Source organism: Lissotriton vulgaris, chromosome 2_1 (genome assembly GCF_964263255.1).
Source record: "Lissotriton vulgaris chromosome 2_1, aLisVul1.2, whole genome shotgun sequence".
In the NCBI taxonomy this organism is placed as follows: Eukaryota; Metazoa; Chordata; class Amphibia; order Caudata; family Salamandridae; genus Lissotriton; species Lissotriton vulgaris.
The window spans coordinates 2,007,441,856-2,007,463,598 of NC_141687.1; the positions used below are offsets into that span (position 1 = coordinate 2,007,441,856).

The 21,743-nt window shown below is 48.3% G+C and overlaps 1 protein-coding gene across 1 annotated transcript in view; it reads right to left on the reverse strand.

Annotated features, from left to right (window-relative positions):
* Positions 1–21,743, reverse strand: part of SH3GL3 (SH3 domain containing GRB2 like 3, endophilin A3) — a 762,914-nt gene that overhangs the window by 477,142 nt on the left and 264,029 nt on the right. The window contains exon 3 of the mRNA XM_086959002.1: positions 21,136–21,279. Coding sequence (XP_086815128.1) covers positions 21,136–21,279 — 144 coding nt within the window. The remainder of the gene's footprint in view (positions 1–21,135; positions 21,280–21,743) is intronic.

Below are 21,743 nucleotides of genomic sequence, written 5' to 3' on the forward strand. Positions count from 1 at the left end.
AATTGCTGCGCAGTTGTAAAAGGCCTAAACGGTGCAGCTGGCACTACTTTCTGCACAGCTGAAGGAGAGGCACCAGCATCCTCCTGATGGTCATGCAGCTTCCTTCACGGCCATCCTGATTGTTCGCGCGGTGCTTCAAGGTAGGATAGATGAACCCAGTTATACAGGGTTGCTTGAGCCAGGGACTACGCAAAGCAGCCACATGCTTTACTCTGCCACTAGCCCAATGAATTGCAGCTATTTGATACAGCGCTCAGGCCCCGGTCGTAGCCACCACTCACCACTCACAGGCAATTCGCTTAAATCAGTGCCCAGGATCATTGAGCAATGCTGGAACTGGGCGTTGGCGCTGATTTGCATTGGCACAGAGCCTCATTGGCATAGGTCTCCAATGTTGATCACTGTGGGGTCTGGGTTACAGTCCCAAGCATGACCGAGCATGATAGTTTGTATTACAGTGTCCCAAATTACGCCATCTTGAGGTCAGGTGGTATGGGCTGGTTGTTTTAGTTCAGGCAGGCTGCAGGCAACATTTTATCAGGCCGCATAAAGGAGTCTAAATGAGGATGGGCTTAGAGAGTGGTAAGATTGCTGCACTGGAGCGCAGAGGGCAGGATCGGAACAAATGTGGCTGTGCTTTTTCGCTGCAACGCCATTTTGGGGTCAGGCGCCAAGAGATCAGGACTTCCCTCTCAACACATAAAAGGTCAGGGACTCGAAGGTAGGCGCCGCTTGTCCATGTGATGCAATGGGCTCTGTGGGAGCTCAGTGGGAGCCAACGGGCCTCACAGGCATCGCGCTCTGTACATGATTGGGGACTCTGGACATGATTGGGGTAACCACTGACCCCGATGTTGATGGGCGCCGCTATCTCAGGGTACTACTCGCGGGCAGAGGGGCACCTCACCTCTTGTGCACTCGTCTCGCCTCTCGCGGCAGCCTCTGCGGGGTCCGAAGGGTCTCCCAGGCACCAGCGCCATACGGGGCAGATTGTTCCGACAGCCGTCGCTTTAGTTGCAGGCATCGGCACTGGGCGCGCCATCTTGTGTAAGGCAAGGGGTGCCCGGCCAGGAATCGTCAGGAAAATGGACGTACAGGCCACAAAGGTGGCCAGAGCTGTACAGGCAGAGATGGGGGCCAAAGTTTACACGCTCCAACCCCTCTCCACAGGACTGGTCCACCTCACAGTCCGCTCTGTCAATTTCAGGGCTCTCCCAAGGGCTATGCAGGGCCAGTGGTAGGGAGAGAGCTCGCGCTGGGCCCCAAATGGCTCCCTGTCTGTCCCGGGCGCCACCATTTTAGAGTCAGGCACACGTGTCTTCCCAGCCGGGATGCTCTGCCTCCGCCCCCCTGCTTGTGCCGCCCCCTCACCATCAAGGTATCAGGAGGTCCTGTCCTCCCCTCCGGTATTGCCAATGTGGCCGTAGCACTCGCCGGGGGCTCACCAGTTGCCGGAACCGCCAACGTGGTCAGGCACCAGCTCTGCCGTACAGGGCCGCCATCTTGTCCTCTGCGGCATCGGCCCTGAGCCCCGGGGGGAATCAGTGCTCTCTCGCCTCGTAGCGCCCCAGGCGCCATCAGGAACTCAGTGCCCGGGGAGCACCTGGTAATCCGCAACAAGATGCGGTGCCGGGATCCCAGTCAGCTGGCCAGGATCAGTTGGTTCAGGAGGAAGCCACGGAGGAGCTCCGGAACCCGCCTCCGCCTCTGCTGTCCACTCAGATATCGCGCCACCTCCTTCCTACCTATTGGTCTTTCCACCAACTGCTGCTCTAGGCTGTTTCCCTCACCAATAAGTTTATTATATCTGATCTGGAACTGAACCCAACTTTGTAGCTGGATGTATTTAAATCTTGAGAGATCATTTCCCACTATCATCTTTAGCTCTTCCCATGATATGAGCTTTTTATTACTGACCAGATCTCCCCATACTTCAACTCCAGCATCTCTAAGTGGGATTGCAAGCTTATTCTGGCAAATCCCTGTAGGAACTTTAATTTGACTTTTATTTTTTTTAATTGTGGTCACCGAATTTAAACATGAAACCCTCCTCCAATAGGCCTGCCCCCTTTAACATCGCCCGTAACATGTCTCCCCCCCCTGTGTCAGTAGGCATTTTTAACAGCATCCGAGAATATGTACGTTGAAAAGCCCATGCGTAATATTGAAGATCAGGTAGCACCAACCTCCCTTCTCCGTCCTACGCCTTAGCTTCTTCCATGCTCTCCTGGTAGATCTATATGCCCAAATGAAAGAATTTATTTTTTGTTGAAATTTTTCTATAGTATGTTTATCAAAGTGCAGAGGGATTGTGTTGAAAAGAAAAGTGACTCTGGGTAGTATAGACATTTGAACAAGATTTACCCTTCCCAGGACAGATAGAGGAAGATGGGCCCATATCTTCATCTGTTTACCGCACTCTTGCTGAATTCGTGTCAGATTAACTTCTGCTAATTTCTCAATGTTTTGTACAATTTTAACCCCCAAATATCGCATGTTATGGCTTGTATGGTGTCCTGAGCCTAAGATGTTCCACGTCATGATTTCTGTCTTTCCGGCATCAATCTCATATCCTGAGATTTGACCAAAATCCTCTGCCAGTTGGACGACTGCTGGAAAGGTTTTATCTAGACCAGCTGACAGTATTAATATCTTGTCTGCATATAGTGCCACTTTCCTCTCCCAAACCCTGAGTCGAAATGGCTCAATATCCATATCTTCCCTAATCATCTGTGCAAACGGCTCTATATACATGTCGAACAACAGGGGGGAGAGGGGGCAGCCCTGACGATTCCCTCTGGTGATACTAAATGCCTCAGTAAGACTACCATTTACCAAAAGCTTGGCTGATGGTGCCGGGTATAGTAACTGTACTGTACAACAAAACTTAGCGCCTAGATTACATTTTTCCATAACTACTGCCAAGTAGCTCCAGTTTACTCTATCAAATGCTTTAGTAGCATCCAGAGTTAACGCAGCCCCGAACAGATCTCGTGTAAGGTCTGCCAGCTGTCTCCCTTTTACAAAAACTTTTGGTCGGGATGAAGAATTTCCTTCCCCACCACCCCCAACTTAGCAGCCAAAATGGAAGTAAAAATCTCGTAGTCAGCATTTAAAAGTTAAATTGGGAGGAGGAGCTTCACACGCGTTCAAAATGGCCGCATGAGCCTGGAGCTCCCGAGACCCCCACTGCTGCCGGTAATATCCTGAGATGTATCCTGTGCCGGTGATCCGTAATTGTGCGGCTGAACAAAAGCAGTGCGGATTGTGGCGTTCCGCGGCCGATTCCTCCGCGGCACTGCAGAGCTACGGGCGGCAGGTTTGAGGCCCACTCCAAGAGAAAGCCGGGTTCTCGAGTTGGACACGACCCCGGCTGTAATTGAACAACAGCGGGCCGAGAGCCGAAAGTTGCCGGCCCAGCTGCAATTTTGCCGCCGATTGCGGTCGCTTTGAACGTGGCCTCACCTTCCGCCCCCCACCCCCTTCCCCCACACACCGGCCGATACTGGGAGAGTGTGAGAGTCCTGGTCGTGCGGCGCAGCCGGTCACACTGGCGACAGAGTGGGAATCGGCGTGCTCTGGTGGGAGCAGGAAGGGAACAACGGGCTGTGGCACTGTACCCCTGGAACGGGGACCGTATCCTGTTGATGTGCTACGACTGTGGCTAGATTCTGCCATCAGGAGAAATTCTGGCTTGGAGGGGTCGGGCCTGACCTGGGGAAAATCTGTCACCAGTGAGCCACAGCCGGGGTTAGAAAAAGAACTATTGATTCCCGCATTGCCCTGGCCTTGAGAATTGTGGTGTGGCCGTGATCGACTGTACTGTGGGAAAGCTGACTGAGTTTCGGGGGTGGACCCGGACGGGGTGGCCATTGTCTCCGGCTGGACGGTGTCGCTGGGAGTACGAGGCCTTTGGGGTCATTGGGGACGCCGCATTGACAGACCTGTGTAACTGTGAACTCCTGGTGACCAAACTGGGAGAGATAGATGCGGCGGCCTTCTCCGGGAGCTGGCCACGGTGCTGAGGGGGTGTCGGAGGACCGTCAGATGGTGCGAAAAGTAGATGGACTTGACCGCTCCTCCGGTCTCCTGGTGTGAGGCTAGCGGCAGATGTTGGTGGTCGCCTGACAAGGGTTGGGAGCACAACAGGTGGTCTGTACCGCCACCTAGGGCCATAGTAGCAATCTAGGGGTTCGGGTGGCCGGTACTGCTTCTGGGTGCCACAATGGCGACCAAGCCTGAGGCAGAGAGCCACAGGCCAAGTCCACCAAAGGGGCCCGTTATGTGCAGCCCAACAAGCTGGACCGCTACATGCAGCCCAAGGGATCCCCCACAGGGTCTGGTCGTGCGCAGGACGGAGGCACAGAGACCGCCTGCCTCACCCCCGAACTCACACTGCACGATGTGATTACAGCAATAGACGGAGTCAAAACGTCTCTTGAACAAAAGATGGAGTCGCTTGATCACAAATTGGACACAGTGACCATAGAGGTCAATCTGATCCGGGCCGACCTAACCAAAACTAGTGAGAAAGTGAAGTTGTTAGGTAATAAAATGGTGAGTCTGACTGATGATGTGGCGCAGCTGCAGCAGGAGGTACGGAGCCTTAAGGCCTATAGTGAGGTGGCGAGCCGCCAACTGGAGGAATTTGAAGAGAGGGCCTGGAGGAACAATGTACGTATTACGGGGGTCCTAGAGAAGGCTGAGGGACAGGCCCCTGACCTATTTGTTGAAGATCTCATCCTCAATCATTTGAAACCCAAAGGATTGGGTAACTTTTTCACTATAGAGCGGGCGCACAGGATACCGGGTGGAAGGCCGCATCCGGGTGCCCCTCCTCGACCGATGATTGTGAGGGTCCTCAATTTTAGAGATAGAGACGCTATCCTGCAAGCCTCTAGGTTGGAAGGACCATTAAATTATGAAAATTCAACCCTCAACCTCTCTCCAGACTTCACCCAGAAGGTTCAGAGACAGCGGCAAAGCTTCCTGGGTGTCAAACAGCGACTCAGAGACAAAGGATATAAATTTGCTATGATGTTCCCTGCCAAGTTTCGAGTCGAGGCTCAGGAAAAGGTTTGTTTTTTTGACAATCCTGAAATAGCTTCAGACTGGGTCGACGGCCTTCCTGTGCTAGCGGAGTCACAGCGGCGCAGTGGCGAAGATGAAGGAGGCCCACAGGATCAGGAGTGATGAGTACAGTCATTGACTGTGGTGTGGGGTTGGTCCCGGGGGGATGTGAACACGAGACACTTATTGCAAGCACGCTTTCCTGAGTAGAGAATTTGTACGGGTGCATTGTTCCGGGATGGGTTGGGGAAACGGGGGCGCTATACTCCTCCTCAGATCTACATTTAGATAGACGGTTAGTTAGAGCATGGGGCGACAGGCACACTGCGAGTTGGGGTTTGGCGCATGCCGTGAGGAGGGGTGCAGGGAAGGGGGTGGGGGACTGAGTGTGTTTTTGAGTGTAATGGGGTGTGTTTTTGCTTTTTTTCCCTTGTTTAGTCTCAGGTGATGAAAGTGTAGCGATGCTCATTTTACATGGGTATGGTAACACATAGTATTAGAGGGTCAGGGATGAGAGTGTTGGATGGCCTGGGAGACAAGATCAAGCGGGGGTTGGTTAGTCAGTTTATCAGGCGACACTCACCAGACGTGATATTACTGCAAGAGACACACTTAGGGGCTCATTAGGATCACGGACGGACTTGAGTCCGTCCGCGACCCCAGAGTAGGAGGGAACGTCCGCATAGGCAGTGGCGTTCCCTCCTTGCAGATTAGGATGTGACCGCCAGGGTGGCGGTCACATCCTCTATCTTTAACATTGCGGCGGTTGCAGCTTCAAGCTGCACCCGCCGCAATGTTAAAAATGCATACATTGCATTTGTATGCAGAAAGCGGCAGGCACCGCGCAGTGCCTGCCGATTTCTGAATACAAATGCAGGGGGGTACCATGGGTACCCCCATAAGCAACCCCCACGCCCCTTCACCCAGGGGGCCCGCAATGGGCCCCCGAAGTAAAATTCCGTATGCTTTTCCACGGCGGCTTTTCCGCATCTCTTTTACTCTATCCTAATATGGCTGGCGGTGTCTGATAGACACAGCCAGCCATGTTACAGCTTTTCCGCTGCGGTTGTAAGTCAACCGCGGCGGAAAAGCGGCAGACTGAAACCAGGACCCACCAGCCATCCTAATGTGGTAGTGGGTCTTTGGTGGGTCCGCAGAGGATTTTCCACATCCTCCGGGCCGGCGGTGGCTTCCGCCGGCCCGCAAGATGCGGAAAATCCTCCATCCTAATCAGCCCCCTAGTCGGTAATAAATGCTTGGTTTTCCACAAGGGAAGGTATAAATTAGTGGTGCATGCCAGATTCATTACTGGCTCCAGGGGGTTGGGATCCTGGTTAAAAATTCCTTCTCTTTGTCTGTGCAGGATACCTGGGTTGATCAGAGTGGCAGATACGCGGGTGTCTCCGGGCAGGTTGCGGGCCGGACGGTCACTCTACTGTCTATCTATGTGCCACCAAGCCTCCAGACTGATACCTAATGAGATTTGGGTAACATCTTCCTCTCACTGCCCCTTGGTGATCTAGTGTTGCGTGGTGATTTTAACTCAGTGTTGGATGGTGAGACGGATCGTAGTCCGCCTCATGCACTTAGGCAGTCACAGAAATGGCTGCCAGACTTCTTGGACGCACAGGGCTTGGTGGATAGTTGGCGAATATGCAATCCGGGGTCCACACACTACACCCACTCGGTAGCGCACGGTAGCCTATCAAGGCTGGATTATTTGCTGCTTCCGGCGGCAATGGCACCCCGGATCCGGGAGGTGCTCTATCTCGGGAGGGGCATATCTGACCATTCCCCACTGTGGCTGGACCTCACTCTGGAACTACAAGCTGTTGGCAGAGTGGGGAAGTGTTATCCCTGGTGTCAGGGAAGAAGAAGAGAGCCCTGGCGGAGGTTGTTCAAAAAGAGACAGAAGTCAGGAACATGGAAGAGAAGATGGCTAAGGCGCACACGCCGGCAGACCTACATTTTTTGCGTCTCTGAGAGGAGGAATATAGAACGATAGTCAGAGATAGGGCTGTGGCCCACCACAATGCTGTTCAGAGCTGTATATATGAGCATGGGGATAAATCCAGAAAGTTGATAGCTTAGCTTGAACATGGGGAGCGAGGCTCCAGGCTGGTACCGGAATTGGAAGGGCCGGGGTCACGCATGATTACGGCTCCCCAGGCGGTGACAGACGAGTTTTCTGGCTACTATCGGACAGTCTATACTACCGGCCGGGATTTCAGGGCAGCAGAGAAAAGTGAGATGCTTAGAGATATCGTTATGTCTTGTTTGTCAGAGGAGGACAGGAGCTACCTCGATTCCGCACTGACGGATGACGAGGCTGTCCAAGCGATTAGGCAGATAAAATCAGGTGAAGCGACAGGCCCAAATGGGATTCCCATTGAAGTATACAAGTTAAATGCGAACAAACTAGCCCCCTATATTTGCGCCACATTCATGGAGAGAGAGCGTCGAACTTCTGTATGACCAAATTGTAGCGAATATAGTGGTCATTCACAAAGCGGGCAAACCTAGGACACGGTGCTCATCCTATAGGCCCATATCATTACTTAATGCAGAGCCCAAAATATTGGCAAAACTCCTTGCTACTAGGCTTGTCAAGGTGAACACAACTTTGATTAATCCGGACCAATCCGGGTTCATGCCACGTCACAACACGGATCTGAATTTGCCCCGGCTGCACTGAGTCCTCGGGGGGGCCTTGAAAATACATGAGGAAACGGTGTTAGTCTCCCTAGATGCTTCCATGGCCTTTGATAGAGTGGAGTGGCAGTACCTGTTTGCTGTGCTGGCGAAGCTGGGCTTTGGAAGCAAATTTGTTAGATGGGTGCGCCTGTTATATGCGAAACCCCTGGCTAGAGTGGTTGTCAACAATTTCAAGTCCTGTGACTTCCGTTGGGGAGGGGCACCAGACAGGGGTGCCCACTGTCTCCGTTGCTCTTCGCACTTGCGATGGAGCCATTGGCTGCATGGGTTAGATGGGATAGGTTGATGCGGGGTTTCCGGTGGACTCCAGACTGGGAGGACAAGATTTATTTGTATGCCGATGATGTGTTGCTCTACCTCACTAGCCCCAAAGAGTCCTTTCGGAACTTCTTGGATGTACGTGCCATCTTTAGCAGATACTTTGGATTGGCCATTTACTGGGCCAAATCGGGGCTGTTTGTGGTTGTGGGCGATCCACCGGCAGTCCCGGCGTCATGTCCTGTACGGGTTGAGACGGCAGGATTTAGGTACCTGGGCATACATATCACACTTGACCCAAACCTGCGGTATGACAGTAATTTAGCAGCTATAACATAATAAAGAGGGCAAGGGTGGGAAAATATTTAATGACCTTGCATTGTCGCAGTCCCTATGACTATATAACAAACAATGTGCAACAATGGGTCAACGTAAGAGTGCAGCAAACTATGTGACTATGTGTGAAAAGGGAGCACTATCCCTGAATCCCAAGTATCCTTGGTGGAAAAGTGTTCCCATCAGATACCCGTCCTGTACCGCCCTACATCACTTGGGATCCTTCACCCGAAGGAAGTGGAAAAACCACTTGGGATTAGGTCGAGTGTAACCTAATCAAAGTTGTGAAGTGTGTGGGTTTGAACTTAGTGTAGGTATCAGGGGGTACAAAGAATTAATTAACATAAAGCAGTGCATGAAGTGCTCAATGTGGCAACTAAGAATGTAAAAATTAATATTGGGTTGTGGGAGTGTAGGTTGACCTAGTTATCATCTGAGTAGTTATTTGTTACCACTACTTGCACTGTTTTTTAACCTTGGGTGTGGGTAGGACTCTATTAAACTCTATTTTTTCCACTCCCACAACCCAATATTAATTTTTACATTCTTAGTTGCCACATTGAGCACTTCATGCACTGCTTTATGTTAATTAATTCTTTGTACCCCCTGATACCTACACTAAGTTCAAACCCACACACTTCACAACTTTGATTAGGTTACACTCGACCTAATCCCAAGTGGTTTTTCCACTTCCTTCGGGTGAAGGATCCCAAGTGATGTAGGGCGGTACAGGACGGGTATCTGATGGGAACACTTTTCCACCAAGGATACTTGGGATTCAGGGATAGTGCTCCCTTTTCACACATAGTCACATAGTTTGCTGCACTCTTACGTTGACCCATTGTTGCACATTGTTTGTTATATAGTAATTTAGCAGCTCCATTGAGCAGGTGCAGGAAAGACGTGGAGCGCTGGAAAACCCTTCCTCTTTCTTTACTTGGGAGGGCTGCTCTCTTTAAGGTGATGGCGCTGCCCCCGTTTCCTATATGCTTTACAGAACTCGATGGACCCGGTGCCAGACGCGTATTTCAGGGAGATAGAAGCCCTCCAGAGACAGCTCCTCTGAGATGGCGGTGCCCGTATTGCCTTTAATAAATTGACCCTCCTGTGAACAATGGCGGGATCGGACTTCCAGATTTGCGTAAGTACTACTGGGCCTCGCAGTTGGCTGCAGTAAACCATATAATTTATGGACTTCCAGGGGAGCCAGGCTATGCCATGGACCGAGGTCAAGCCCACGGTGGGATGATTGATAGAGCTCTGTATTCTAGGCCTGGGAGGTTTCCTCTGACCGGTCCGACTGCACATGCGATACAGGTGTGGCACGCAGCCAGCAAAAGTCTTGGGTGGGAGGGTAAGTTGACACTGGCCACCCCATTATTTAATTCTGAGAAATTGGATAGTATGTGGAAGACTAAAGGCTTCGATAGATGGGGCCTCATTGGAATCACCCGGGTAAAAGATGTGTGGGGGAAAAGCTCAATGCATACGTTTGAGTCCCTTGTGGAGCAATATAGTCTACACCAAAATCAGTACTTCAATATTTGCAGGTGAGGCATGCTCTCACCGCTCATGTCCCCAGGGGCGCGGATCTCCCGGAGGCATCCCCTCTGGAGGACCGTGTACCAGATGGGCATATTTCAGAGAAGACCATTTCATTGATATATCGGAAATTGGTTAATAACTCCGGGAACCCTTTGTTGAAGGTTAGAGCACAGTGGAGTGCGGTCGGGCTAGAACTTGACGACGAGGATTGGGTGGAGGCAGTGTCCTCCCCCAAGGTAGTCGCTATCCAGAAGCGGCTCCGATTAGTGCAGCTGAAGATCCTGCATAGATCCTACATTACCTGGTACGAATGGGGCGTGCTGAGAGTGGAGTTTGTAAGAGGGAGTGCGGAGCAGTGGGCACCTTGATGCATACCCTCTGGCATTGTGATTTTTTTTTATTTTTTTTTTTTAAATATATTTTTATTGCAGGAATCAGTAAAACAATACAGTAACGACCAGTATCGTATTATAAACAACTTATACAAGATATAGCCCACCGACCCCCTTCCATAACGTTGCTATATAGCCAATCAGCCCATATCCCTGGGGTTGGGCGGCAAATGCAGCTGGGGTCAGTAGGATGCTGGAGCTGGTCCGGATAACACACTGTTCGTCATCTGCTTTTCTAAACAAACCCCAAACCCCAAAAAGAAACCCCCCCCTCAAAATTCCCAGTTACTGTGAAACCCCCCCCTCCCCCCCTCCCCCACCATCAGCGCCAGGGAGCTCATCAACATAGGATCCACTGCTTGACCCACGGGGAAGGTAATAGTGCTGTCAATGCTAATGTTTAACGGGACTCGGGTCGAGTTGCTTCTTCACTTTCGGAGTCGCTGGGGGTACAATAATCTCTGAGGGCCTGCACCAGCGTTTCCCATTCTAACGCGGCTTCCTGCGCCTTCTCATTGCCCTGCCTCCAAGCCAATTGATACCGCAGCGCGCTCTCACCCGCCGCCCATTTCAAAAGCTCACTGTGCCCTCTGGCATTGTGATGTGATAAAAACATATTGGGCGAAGATTCATGATGAGTTGGGAGCAGTATTAGGGATGGAGGTGAGGCCAGAAGCCCGGAGATGTCTTTTGAACGTTTGGGAACCATCCGATCTGAGTGTGTACCAGAAACAGTGGTTACATTAGCGTATATGGTAGCCAAACGCAATATTGCCCAACTTTGGGGTGCCAGCCAGCCGCCCCGAATCAACAAATAGGCGGAAGACCTTGATTGGTGTATGTTTAGAGAAAGGTCGGTGTACGTTGCCCGTGGTTACCGCGGAAGTGGGGCAAGGTTTGGAGGGCATGGAATAGCCACCATGGGGGAATCTGTGTACCTCACATGGAAGGCCTGGATTTGGAAGCACAAGATCCCGTTGGACCCTAGTATTGCCTGTTGGGTATTAATTCTGAAAATGTACCGTATTAACCTGTGCATCGGAACCAAAGGCATTCACCTGAGAGCTATTTGATGTATTTGTTTGTTTTATTTTTGTTTAATAAAAAGATTTTTTTTTTTTAAAGTGAAATTGGGCGGTATGACCCACAGTTAGAGGGATTTTTCCCTTGTTTTAAAATCAGGGCCACTGTGGCGTCATTCCATGATACAGGAGGACTAGATCCTTCCAAAAAGATACTGTTGAATACCTGGGTTAAGATAGGGACTATGCACTCCCCAAGTGATCTATATAATTCAACAGGTAGCCCATCAGGACCAGCCGCTTTCCCCCTTTTGCCCTCTGCCAATGCCTTCCTTACTTCCTCTTGCGTTATACTCTGTTCAAGGTCTAACTGTTGCTCAGCACTAATAGATGTTAAAGTAATTTTTTCAAACCATGATCGTATCCTGGTCTTATTATCTATAGAGGTCTCTTTATACGGTACACAGACAAAATATCGAGTTTTAAATTTCGATATACAATTATATCGAAGTTTAAATATCGATGGGACATAATATAGAAGGTAAGTAATATCGACAGTCTTAATATCGATATTAGTATGATATTAGTAATTTCGAAGTTTTAAATATCGATGTCAATAATATCGAAATAAACAATTTCGATGTTACTAATATCGCTTTTTAAATAAATTTTTTGTATATTATATTGTATTTATTATGTTTTATTATTTATTTTTTAATGTAATTTAATTAAATATTGTCTTTTAGTACTGTAGCGGGTTGTGGGTTTATAGGGGAATAGGGTGGGAAGTAATTTAATTATGTTAAATTAATTATTAATTAGTAGGAATTATTAATTAATTAATTGAGAATTAATTTTTTATTAATTTTAATTAATTGATTAATTGATAAATATGTTCTGTAGCGGGTTATGGGTTTATAGGGGAATAGGGTGGGAAGTAATTTAATTATGTTAAATTAATTATTAATTAGAAGGAATTATTAATTAATTAATTGAGAATTATTTGTAAATAATTTAAATTAATTGATTAATTGATAAACATGTTCTGTAGCGGGTTATGGGTTTATAGGGGAATAGGGTTGGAAGTAATGTAATAATGTTTAAATAATTATTAATTAGTAGGAATCATACATTAATTAAAAATAATTGGTAATTATATTTAATTATTTTGGTAATTATTTTTAATTAATTGATACATATGTTCTGTAGCGGGTTATGGGTTTATAGGGGAATAGGGTGGGAAGTAATTTCATTATGTAGAATTAATTATTAATTAGTAGGAAACATACATTTATTTTTATTAATTGGTAAATAAATTTAATTAATTGGTAATTAATTTTAAATAATTAATTAATTGATAGATGAAATCTATAAGTATGTAATTTAAACCCCTACGCTATCCAACACGTTCCCTACTGTTGCACTCTCTGGAGTTGGAATAGTAATTGTTACCCCTACGCTATCCAACACTTTCCCTACTGTTGCACTCTCTGGAGTGGGAATAGTAATTTTTACCCCTACGCTATCCAACACTTTCCCTACTGTTGCACTCTCTGGAGTTGGAATAGTAATTGTTACCCCTACGCTATCCAACACTTTCCCTACTGTTGCACTCTCTGGAGTGGGAATAGTATTTGTTACCCCTACGCTATCCAACACTTTCCCTACTGTTGCACTCTCTGGAATAGGAATAGTAGTTGTTACCCCTACGCTATCCAACACTTTCCCTACTGTTGCACTCTCTGGAGTTAGAATAGTAATTTTTAATCCTACGCTATCCAACACTTTCCCTACTGTTGCACTCTCTGGAGTTGGAATAGTAATTGTTACCCCTACGCTATCCAATACGTTCCCTACTGTTGCACTCTCTAGAGTTGGAATAGTAATTTTTAACCCTATGCTATCCAACACTTTCCCTACTGTTGCACTCTCTGGAGTTGGAATAGTAATTTTTAATCCTACGCTATCCAACACTTTCCCTACTGTTGCACTCTCTGAGCTTTTTTATATTGGGACAGAAGGGTGGTGAACTGAGCTTTGAGGTTGGGGCAGTAATCTCGTCTCCAGGCTCGTTCAGCATGACGAACTGTAAGTTTTAAAGCCTTCAGTTCATCGTTGAACCAGCGATTGGCGTCGTTTGCCCGTCTGGAGGACTCTCGCCTGAGGGGGGGGGACCGAGTCGCAACCAGACAGAAGCCAAGAATTGATAGAATCGGCTTGCGCAGAGGTTGGCATCCCGAGTAAATTCGGACTGGAGAAAGAAAGTGTGGAGGACAGAGAGGCCACATCCACCCTGTTCCAAGAGCTGGCCCAGGTGTTTTTGGGAAGAGAGGGCTTGATGGCTGGGCTAAGGTTTAAGGAAAAAGAAATTAAGAAGTGATCGAACAAGGGGCAGGGGGAGATGGACAAAGAAACTATAGGACAATTGAGGGTCCAAATCTGATCAAGGATGTGGCCCTGAATATTAGTAGGGGAGTGAACGTGAGGATCAAAATTAAGAGAACAAAGGGTGTCCAAATTTTTTTGTAGGTAGAGCATTCTGCGGGGTTAGAGGGCCAAAAATTAAAATCACCTAATAACATGATAGAGGAGTTGTTGATCACTAAGGTGGTCACAAGGTCTTGGAACCCGGCAAGGAAAAGTTGAGAGGATTGGGGGGGGACGATACATGAGCAAGCAGGTGAGTGGGACTTTAAATGATAAGGAAAGGACGACTAAGAAGTCTGATGTGCCAATAGAGGAAAAAGTTAGAGGCTGAAAGGGGAGTTCTCTGCGGGCAATTAGGGCAACACCACCGCCCGATTTGACGGGGGGGGGGGGCGGTCAGCGCGCAGCGCATAATAATTGGCGGGGAGAGCAGCTAACAGGGAGGGGAAGGAGCTGTCGCAAAACCAGGTCTCTGTAAGAAATAAGAGATCTGGTTTATGCGAGTCCAGTAAGACAAAGAGTCCATGGCAGTGTTTAACTGCTGACCAGTTATTGAGATGGTAGATGGATAAGGTGGTAGGCTCAAGAGGAGCCGGGGGGTTGGAAGAAGGGCTAGGGGTGAGACGGACAGAGCAGGGCGGGACCGGGAAGGAAGGGGAAGGGGACGGGCAGTCAAATCCAGTCTATCGATGTGCTCCTTCACAGGGTTGTCCAACGGCCATGGGCCTTGGAGGTTATAGAGTTGCGCATGGGTGTATTGTACAGTCTGGGCATGGTGGGGGGCCCTGGGCCCGGCCGGTCGCGGACGGGCGCTGACGGGCTTGCCTTAGGCGCACCTTCGGTGCGCAATCGTCGCGCCCGCTTCGCTCGTTCGCTGCGCTTCCGAAATAAGCACATAATTTGTAGCGGGTGATGCGGCGGCGGGGGGCATGGCCTCGTGGCTCGCCGGAATGGCGTCAAGAGGTGATATCAGTGCTCAAGCCGCGCCAGCGTTAGATCAGCTGTGCGGAGAACTCGAGGCAGGTGGTGAGTTTAAAAACAACAAGTTATTCAAGTGACAAACAATATTTTTAAAAGGGTCAAGTCGCGCTCCCGGCTTCCGCCTCAGGAGGTTTGTGCAATCAGGTATGGCGCTTGTAGTCAGCGTCAATTTATATGCAGCGACAGGGGGCGTGGCATCTGAGAAGGGGCGTGGCCTCGCGGCTCGCCGGAATGGCGTCAAGAGGTGATATCAGCGCTCAAGGCGTGGCGGCGTTAGATCAGCTGTGCGGAGAACTCGAGGCAGGTGGTGAGTTTAAAAACAACAAGTTATTCAAGTGACACACAATATTTTTAAAAAAGGTCAAGTCGCGCTCCCGCCTTCCGCCTCAGGAGGTTCGTGCAATCAGGTATGGTGCTTGTAGTCAGCGTCAATTTATATGCGGTGGCGGGCGTGGCCTCTGAGAAGGGGCGTGGCATCGTGGCTAGCCGGAATGGCATCAAGAGGTGATATCAGTGCTCAAGCCGCGGCAACGTTAGATCAGCTGTGCGGAGAACTCGAGGCGGTGGTGAGTGTAAAAATAACAAGTTATTCAAGTGACACACAATATTTTTTAAAAAGGTCAAGTCGCGCTCCCGGCTTCCACCTCAGGAGGTTCGTGCAATCAGGTATGGCGCTTGTAGTCAGCGTCAATTTATATGCGGCGGCGGGGGGCGTGGCCTCTGAGAAGGGGCGTGGCCTCATGGCTCGGCGGAATGGCGTCAAGAGGTGATATCAGTGCTCAAGCTGCGGCAGCGTTAGATCAGCTGTGCGGAGAACTCGAGGCAGGTGGTGATTTTAAAAACAACAAGTTATTGAAGTGACACACAATATTTTTAAAAAAGGTCAAGTCGCACTCCCGGCTTCCGCCTCAGGAGGTTCGTGCAATCACAAATTTATTATTATTATTTTTTTTATTATTATACATTTTTTTCCCCTTTCTTTTCTTTTTTTTTCTTTCCTTTCCTTCCCTACTTCATTTATTTTTTATTCTTATTTATTCATCATTTTCCCTTTTTTTTCTTTTCTTTTCTTTCCTTCCTTTCTTTTCGTTCCTTTTCTTTTCCTTTCTCTTCTTTCTTTTCTTTTCTTCTCCTCTCCCTTTCTCTCTTAAAGGCCCTCTGCGCCAAAATTGGCCAGTAGCTCGTCTGCCTCTTGAACCGACTTGATACTGTGCATCTTGTTTTTATGCATAATTATTTTTTAAAGCTGGAAATTTAGTTTGTACTACAGCCCCGACTTTCCTGAAACTTTCCATTCTTCTGCCGAGCTCCCACTGCCTTTCTAGGGTTTCCCTTGACAGATTAGAGCGAATTTCAAATGTGAAGTCCTGTGCTCTTAACGATTTTGACTTTAGGGGCCAAGTTCAGAATTTTTTCCTTTATTGCATATGTGAAAAGTTAATAAGGATCTTGCTAGGTTTTTTACTGCTTGGATTCATTCGAAAGGGATCCCTATGGATTATTTGTATTTGCTTTACAAGGAGCTCAGTTTCCTCTTCCAGTGACAGAGCATTCTTGATCAGTTTAACCATAAAGATTTTAAGGTCCGACTCTTCTTTCCCCTCCGGAACATTCAGAACGTGCAGGTTGTTCCTGCGGGAGTTGTTTTCTAAAATCTCCATTCTTTCTCGTAGAGCTACCTCCCCCTTCTGTAGGTCATGAATTTTTGTATCTGCAGTCTCAAAGTTGGTTTCTAGAGTTTAGGCGGTCCACCTTTTTTTCCATGATCTCACATGAGTTTCTTATCTCCCCTGTTTAGCTGCTGAGACTGCAAAGCCTTGTTTAATATCCTCTTTTAATAAAATAAACAGATCTTGCATCGATACTGTTGGGGGGATACTGTGCCCCAGCTCTTGATCCTGTGAACTTATACCTGATCATCCTCCTTCCATCTCATCCGTTGCGCCGTTAATTACAGGTGAACTCTGAGGACATAGTGCTGTCCCTCCCATAGACACCATTTCAAGAATCTCTTTTTCGAGAGGTAATGCTTTAATACGCAGTGAATCTGCGGGTTCCATCATGTTCCAAGACCCGTCTAGTAACCGCTCTGAAGGGCCACTTAGGCGTGTTTTGCTAAATAAAGTAACCCAGCCTGATACCCCAGCTACTTCTATCCCAGTGTTCTCTCTGTGTTGAGTCAGCTGCTTAGTGTTGTCCAGAATCTATGGCTGTAATCTGAAAAAAGATCTCAGCGAGGGGGTGATCATTATTTTATTAGATGCCTTACTTTGTATAAAAGTATTTCTCCCCCCCCCCCCCCTTTGTACTCCTGACCTTAAACTGACCAGTTTGTAATACCAGCTTCTCCTTATGCAAACTATGGGCGCTAGAGACACTAAAAGCACTAGGAGCGCTAGAGCCACCAGAAACACTAGAAGGGCTGTATGCCACACTCTCTCCTGCTTTATTTGCTAGCCCACCACTCTCCGCCTCCTTTATTTTATGTTTGCTTTTACTTTTATTTGCTCCGGCGCACTCCTACATTTCCTGTTTTTTTTTACTTTCTTTCCCTCAGGTTTACCTGGATTACCTTGGTTTTCCCCGTTTGCAGTGTCTGCTCAAACGCCTACCTGCGTATCGTTTGTTTGATCTGCAGACACACCTGAAGCAAAGGGCTCCAGGGAATGACCGGGAAACTCAACTCAGCTTCGCCAGGAAACACCCTCATATCCTGCAGCCCCAATCAAACTAGGCAGCAAGAAGGCCTCCTGGTTCAACGATGACCTTAAGAAATCCAAGAAACTCTGTCGCTCCCTCGAGAAGGCCTGGAAAAAAGACCCAACCACCAGCACCAAGGACGCCTTCAAAAACGCCACCCGCATACACCACCAACTAATCCGAAATGCCAAGAAAGCAGCCTTCAAGGACCGTCTAGATAACAACGCCCACAACAGCAAGGAATTATTCAACATCGTCAAGGAATTTACCAACCCCTCAGCCAACTCCAACGACATCACCCCCTCTCAAGCCCTCTGCGACTCCCTAGCCTCATTCTTCCACAACAAAATTGCAGACATCCACAACAGCTTCGACAACCAACCCGGAGACCAACCCACCCAATCCCCTGCAGGACCCCCACCCCCCCTGAACATCCTCAATGACTGGAAGCCAATCTCCACTGAGGACACCATCCGTCTGATGAACTCTATCCACTCAGGATCCCCCACAGACCCTTGCCCTCACCACATCTTTAACAAAGCAGACTCCATTATTGCACCGCACCTCCGAGACGTCATCAACTGCTCCCTCAACTCCGCAACCTTCCCGGAAAGCTGGAAACATGCCGAACTCAGCGCCCTCCTGAAGAAACCCACAGCTGACCCCACCGAACTCAAAAACTATCGCCCTATCTCACTCCTTCCATTCCCGGCCAAAGTCATCGAGAAAGCTGTCAACAACCAGCTCGCCGCATTCCTCGAAACCAACAAATCCCTCGACTCCTCACAATCCGGCTTCCGAGCCAAGCACAGCACCGAAACCGCCCTCATCGCAGCAACAGACGACATTCGAACTCTACTGGACAATGGAGACACAGTCGCCCTCATCCTCCTCGACCTCTCCGCAGCCTTCGACACAGTCTGCCATAGCACCCTTCTACAGCGCCTCAAAAACATCGGAATCCAAGGAAAAGCACTGGAATGGATCACCTCGTTCCTCTCCGGAAGAACCCAGAGAGTCCGCCTTCCACCTTTCAAGTCAGAGGCCACTGAAGTCATCTGCGGCGTACCTCAAGGGTCCTCACTCAGTCCCACCCTCTTCAACGTTTACATGAGCCCCCTCGCGGCCATCGCACGCCAACATAACCTCAACATCATCTCCTACGCCGACGACACTCAACTGATCCTATCACTCACCAGAGACCCTAACACGGCCAAAACCAACCTACACGAAGGAATGAAAGAAGTAGCCGAATGGATGAAGCACAGCCGTCTGAAACTGAACTCCGACAAAACAGAAGTCCTCATCTTAGGTACCTCCCCCTCCGCCTGGGACGACTCTTGGTGGCCAGAGGCCCTTGGAAAAGCACCCATCCCGACGGACCACGCACGGAACCTGGGCGTCATCCTGGATTCCTCACTCTCGATGAACAGACAAGTCAACGCCGTTTCTTCATCTTGCTTCAACATTCTTCGCATGCTCAAAAAAACATTTCGCTGGATCCCTACCGAAACTAGAAAAACAGTCACCCACGCTCTGGTCACGAGCCGACTGGACTACGGAAACACCCTCTACGCCGGCACCACCGCAAAACTCCAGAAAAAACTACAACGCATCCAGAACGCCTCAGCCAGGCTCATATTAGAGATCCCGCGTAAAGAACACATCTCTGATCACCTGAAAAACCTCCACTGGCTCCCCGTCAATAAGAGGATCACTTTCCGGCTCCTAACCCACGCACACAAAGCACTCTACGAAATCGGTCCCGAATGCCTCAACACACGACTATCCTTCTACACCCCCTCCCGCCAGCTACGATCCTCCAACCAAGCCCTTGCCACTGTACCTCGCATCAACAAAACCACCATGGGAGGTAGATCCTTCTCCTTCCTAGCAGCTAAAACTTGGAACTCACTTCCCACTCATCTTCGCCTTACTCAGAACCACCTAGCATTCAGAAAGCAACTCAAAACGTGGATATTCGACAAGTAACTCCCCACCCTTCTTCAAGCGCCTTGAGACCCTCTGGGTATGTAGCGCGCTATATAAATCTTTTGACTTGACTTGACTTGACAGCGGCCCCGTCACCCGGAATCGTCCGCTCCGCTGCACTTCCAATCCCTGCTCTGAAAAGGCGCCCGATACTGGTGCTGCCACCGCCAACCCGGAGGAGCCCTTGGGCCTCCGCTCTGTGGCCACGCCTCAGCTCCAGGGCAGCCAAACACCCAATGTGGGAAGGAAGGGAGGCAGGCCAGGAGCGCCGTCTGGCCTCCAATGCATCTGGCTCCCTGCTCGACTCGGAGCCTACTCCGCCGCAGGAGGCTGCAATCCACCACCAGGGTCCCGGAGAAGCCAAGGACCCCCAGGGGGGTGAAAAAAAACAAGGGCCAACAACAAAAACATTCAAGCCCAAGGTAACGGCATGCAAACCATTACACGGCATAGAGCGGCAGCACGGACACTCGCGGCTGCTCAGCTAGCAGGCGCCATGTTCCAAGCTGGAGCACAGTTGATGGTTCTTTGTATTGCATGTTTTGGAGAGCCAATGAATACAATATATCTGCGTGAAAAGTAGAGTCTGACCTACCAAAAGGAATATATACTTTTGTCGAGCTGCCATCGGGGCAAAACAATTACAGATTAAAAAATTTTTGTCACCTATTACTAGTCTTTCCTACTTACTTTTATTAGGTTTTGCTTTTAACTGTTTCTTTTGGAAAGATCATGAAGAAACACCTTGCTGACTTCTGAATTGTGCCTATGTTTCCAGGTTCACTCATACATTTCACAGCTGTTTCTATGAAGTAGTGCAAGTAGGCAGAAATCACAAAAATAGGAAACTACCACCACTTAAACAACTGCAAAACTGGGGGGGGGGGAGGGGGTGTATTTTTTTTACTACTCTGTCTGTTACCAAAAAACTGGGATGAGGGCGGTATCATCCCAGCAGACCTTTAGCCAATGACATTTTTTTAGAAAAAAAAAAAACCTGCTTTCTTGCACAGCACTGTATCCCATTCCACCTCCCCTGCACAAAAATAATTGCGGAAAAGGGCACATTTTTGAAATTCATGGGATAACTAAATTGATTTTTTTTCGAACACAGTATTATAGTGCAGTATTTAAGTTCTTTTTTTCAATAAACGTTTCCCTTTTTGAAAATAAAACTATTTTTCAAGATATTTGACCCAAAGTACACATTTAATTTAAAGGTACGTCACGATTAACGTGTAAACAGGTCCCAAGATTTAATCTAAGTGTCCTGGTGTCAGGTACAAACCGCTCAGCCTTCGTTCTCTTGGTGACTAATTAACGTGAATAATAATTATCCAGATCGGGGTAGTTCCTCCAATGCCAAGTGGTCACCACAGGTTGAACCAGGTGAAGACCTGATCTGACCTTCAGGTCTTCCTGCGACAGTACTAACAGCCACGAACAGGCACGTGGTTCAATATGTGGTGACCACTTGGCATAGGAGGAACTACACCGATATTGATTATTATTGAGCTGTCTCTTGGGAGGAGCTTGGGTGTAGCACCTCGTAAAAATATTCGCTCTTCCTTCCCCCCTTGTGATTTAGAAACACATAACTTGAATCGCATAATAGCAACGTAGGCCAATTACGCAGTTACCAGTTATGAATCCTACATAATATAATACTGTAGGTCGCGTTTAATTTACATACTCACCAAATGCAGATTCTTTTCCTAATTCTGTCCCATACAAAAGCATGCAGTCCCCCAGCAGTGCCTCGGTTTGAGGATACCCGAAGTGTCTAAACTGTCCGCTTATCTTCGACATGCTGTTGAGCATTTCCAGCTTCGCTCTGTGGGCTTAAAAAAACGTTCAGTTGTAATTTCTCTGGTTCAATGTATATTGATATACATGTAGAGAATGGTGATAATTATATAAAAATTGATAAAATTAGTGCATTGTGAAAAGTCAATATACACATACTTTACTAAGTACTGGAAATATTAAATTATAAATAAGTATAAATGAAAGTCATGCACTTACAAAAGTCAGCATTTTGACAGGATTGGTCCATAAACAATATTAATTTAGTAGGGGGAACCATAGCCAGAGCTGAGAAGAAGCCTCATGACAAAATCAATCTTATTTATTATTTCCTTTTTTACGGTTTTACACAGCGCAAAATTCGCCTGGGGCATTGAGGAGCTTTACAATAGATCCAGATAACGTTACACACTTTTTACTTCATATTTATTACTCTATTCGAAATGCATTCGTTTGTGTGCAAACGTTTGCACAGGAATCAAGCCGCATTGAAAAGGCA